We start from the raw sequence: 2,583 nt of genomic DNA on the forward strand, positions 1-2,583 counted from the left end.
CCCAAAGTCTCCAGCATTTTAAAATGGCATGACGGACCATCACATGTAACTGACTCGATCCATATGCCGATATCCGACAGCTTGCTGAGGCATTGGGTAACCAAATTCGCTCTCTCTTGCCCAGTCATGCCATTTATCAAGAAATACCCAACGGGTATCTTCCAACCAGCATTTAGGGGGACGACCATAAAGACAAGGGCTTCTGTAGCTATGGGGTTTGAATCATCATTGCACTCTGTGCCTACATCAACATATCCATGAAACTTCCTGCCATCCCACTATACATGTTTCTTGATGGCCATCTCATCCATCATGAGAGCGCACACAAGTTCATGTCCTTTTTCCTTGGCCGTCTTTGCCTCAGCTTCTAGAGCGGAGAAAGCTTCGGTGGTGAATCCTGGCTGCCCATCTATGGTAGAGTACCACTTCCGAATGACCGATGGGTGAGGAAGCTGGAGATCAAACGTCTTGCGGACGAACCGATATGCCTTCGCTGAGTAGAAATTTAGGGTTAAGGCAAAGGCTCGAAGAACGGGAGGGTACTTCTCCTTGGTGGGTCCATCTTTACTTTTGGCCTTCACCAAACGCTTCATCAGTTCTGCGGGGACATTGCAGGATGCTTGAAGCATGTCTAGTCCTTGCTCTGACATAAGATTTTTCTGTTTCAGGGTGTTTACCACGGTCTCTAGAGTGTCGACTTTTTTCCGAAGTCTACGAGATTTACGTTGAGTGTTTTTGAGTCGCTTTTGATGAGAGATGACAATATCTTGCATTTTGTCCAGCTTACGTTTCACACCCCTTGGACTATCCGAAACAAAGTAAGTGTGGTCATGATGATGTTGCTTGATTGGAGATGTAGGCAGTGCCTTGCTGGATGAACCCGCCAAGCACTGTGGTGTTTCTGAAGACGAAGTTGGAGAGTCGTTCTGGCTGGTTCTTGGACGAGGTGGTTTGCGCTGTTTCACAGTCTAAAAGTGACAAAGATAAAAATAAACAAAAGAAAATGTATAACTAGACTAGTTCAGTTTCCCAAAATTCACAAATTATATATGTATAGTACATGTATGTGTTACTGCCTTTGGAATGGATCAGACAATTTGTCTGCATTTCAATGGTAGCTTAAACTTCATCGGAACTTTAGATTGATAAAAATGTTTATTTTGTATTTTTCATTCATTCATTTATTATGATATATATTTTTGGTTGTCAGAAAGTTTGGAAGGAAAATTTTATTTTATTTTATTTTGGCCTCTATTCTTTAGTTAGTAAACCGGCCTAATGCAAGAATTCTGAATTTTACTTACCTTTTGGAGATGATTTGGGAAGTTGAAAATGGTTGGAATTGAACCTTGGCGAAGTCTGGTTATCAGGCCAGTACGGTCAAAGCACTCAGCATCAAAATGATCCGAGCATAGGCTGGCATACTTCCTGGGTGTCCACTTGTCCCTCCTCATCTTTACGAGCCATTCTTTCTGAAGGGTTGAACCATCCTTGGGAAATCTATATTCAAAAGAAAAGACAAAATTTTTGAGCCCCCTTGGGTCTTTGCCCCCCCCCCCCCAACCAAAACTGCTTCCTACGCGCCTGCCCCCCACATGTTTTCTACACTCTATATACGGTATAGTGTCCGAAAATTCAATCACTAGACCATACTCTAGCCCCCAATATTTTTTGCTTGGCGACATTGTACACACAGCAAGGGAAATACTTTATCAAGCTTTATTTCTTTTATCAGTTAAACTCGTAATGTTATCTTGGCTCTCACCCTACATTATGATTAACTAGGGCAAATGGGCACAGATTGCACTCACTCACGCGTCACACCAATATTTTCCACAAAGTAACAATTACTAACGATAAAGAAAGCGATTACAAAATACAACCCTATTAGTCTAATTAGACGACAAATGTTAACCTAGATCCTTGATAACTGAACATGTTTATGCATCTCCTAACAGCCCAAAATTGTGTGTGGCTCAACAAAATTGGGAGAGAAGAGATTAAGAGCTAGAGTCCTTAAGTTCAAGCAAAGGCACGGCCTTTGGTTCAAGTCAAAATGCACTGACAAATCCGCAAACACACACACACACACAAACTAACAGATGGGACTACATAAACGAAAAACTATATCTGTGCATAACGTGAAAGTTTAACTAGAGTTTGGCGAGTAAACTCTTCATAATTAAGAAAAATAAATTACTTACCTGTGGAATGTTTTCCCAGAACCTTTCACAAGTCGATTTGTACAGTTTATTGCAGCACAAGAAGGCATATTGCTGATATTTGTTGAACATTCACACTGCTCATGTTAACAATAGGCCTATCTGTACGCAGAAAGCGGAGGTGTCTTGCGCTAACTAAAATGGCTGCCGCGTTGCGGCGGAGGGGCCACACAGCGGCCTGCATAGTTCTTCTACGTCTATTTGAGTTCTGTGGGGGTCACCCGTGGGAATCCCACGGGCATGGATGTGTGTGACATTTCGACATATTGAGTTAGATGCTGCACATTCATTTTTACAAAATGGTTACTGGCAAGTCATCAGATCCAGAAATGGTGTAAAAACCACCGTTTAGAGGCCATTT

At 42.1% G+C, this 2,583-nt stretch overlaps 1 protein-coding gene across 1 annotated transcript in view; it reads right to left on the bottom strand.

Moving 5' to 3' along the window:
* Window positions 1–278: 278 nt before the first annotated feature.
* The window catches only part of LOC144891851 (THAP domain-containing protein 1-like), a 656,480-nt gene continuing 654,175 nt past the window's right edge, over window positions 279–2,583 (bottom strand). Inside the window, exons 2-4 of the mRNA XM_078776719.1 lie at window positions 2,205–2,430; window positions 1,305–1,500; window positions 279–968 (exon numbers count right to left, since the gene is read on the bottom strand). Coding sequence (XP_078632845.1) covers window positions 279–968; window positions 1,305–1,500; window positions 2,205–2,272 — 954 coding nt within the window. The 5' untranslated portion in view covers window positions 2,273–2,430. The remainder of the gene's footprint in view (window positions 969–1,304; window positions 1,501–2,204; window positions 2,431–2,583) is intronic.

The sequence above is a fragment of the Myxine glutinosa genome, chromosome 1 (assembly GCF_964187855.1).
Source record: "Myxine glutinosa chromosome 1, kmMyxGlut1.1, whole genome shotgun sequence".
Classification (NCBI taxonomy): domain Eukaryota; kingdom Metazoa; phylum Chordata; class Myxini; order Myxiniformes; family Myxinidae; genus Myxine; species Myxine glutinosa.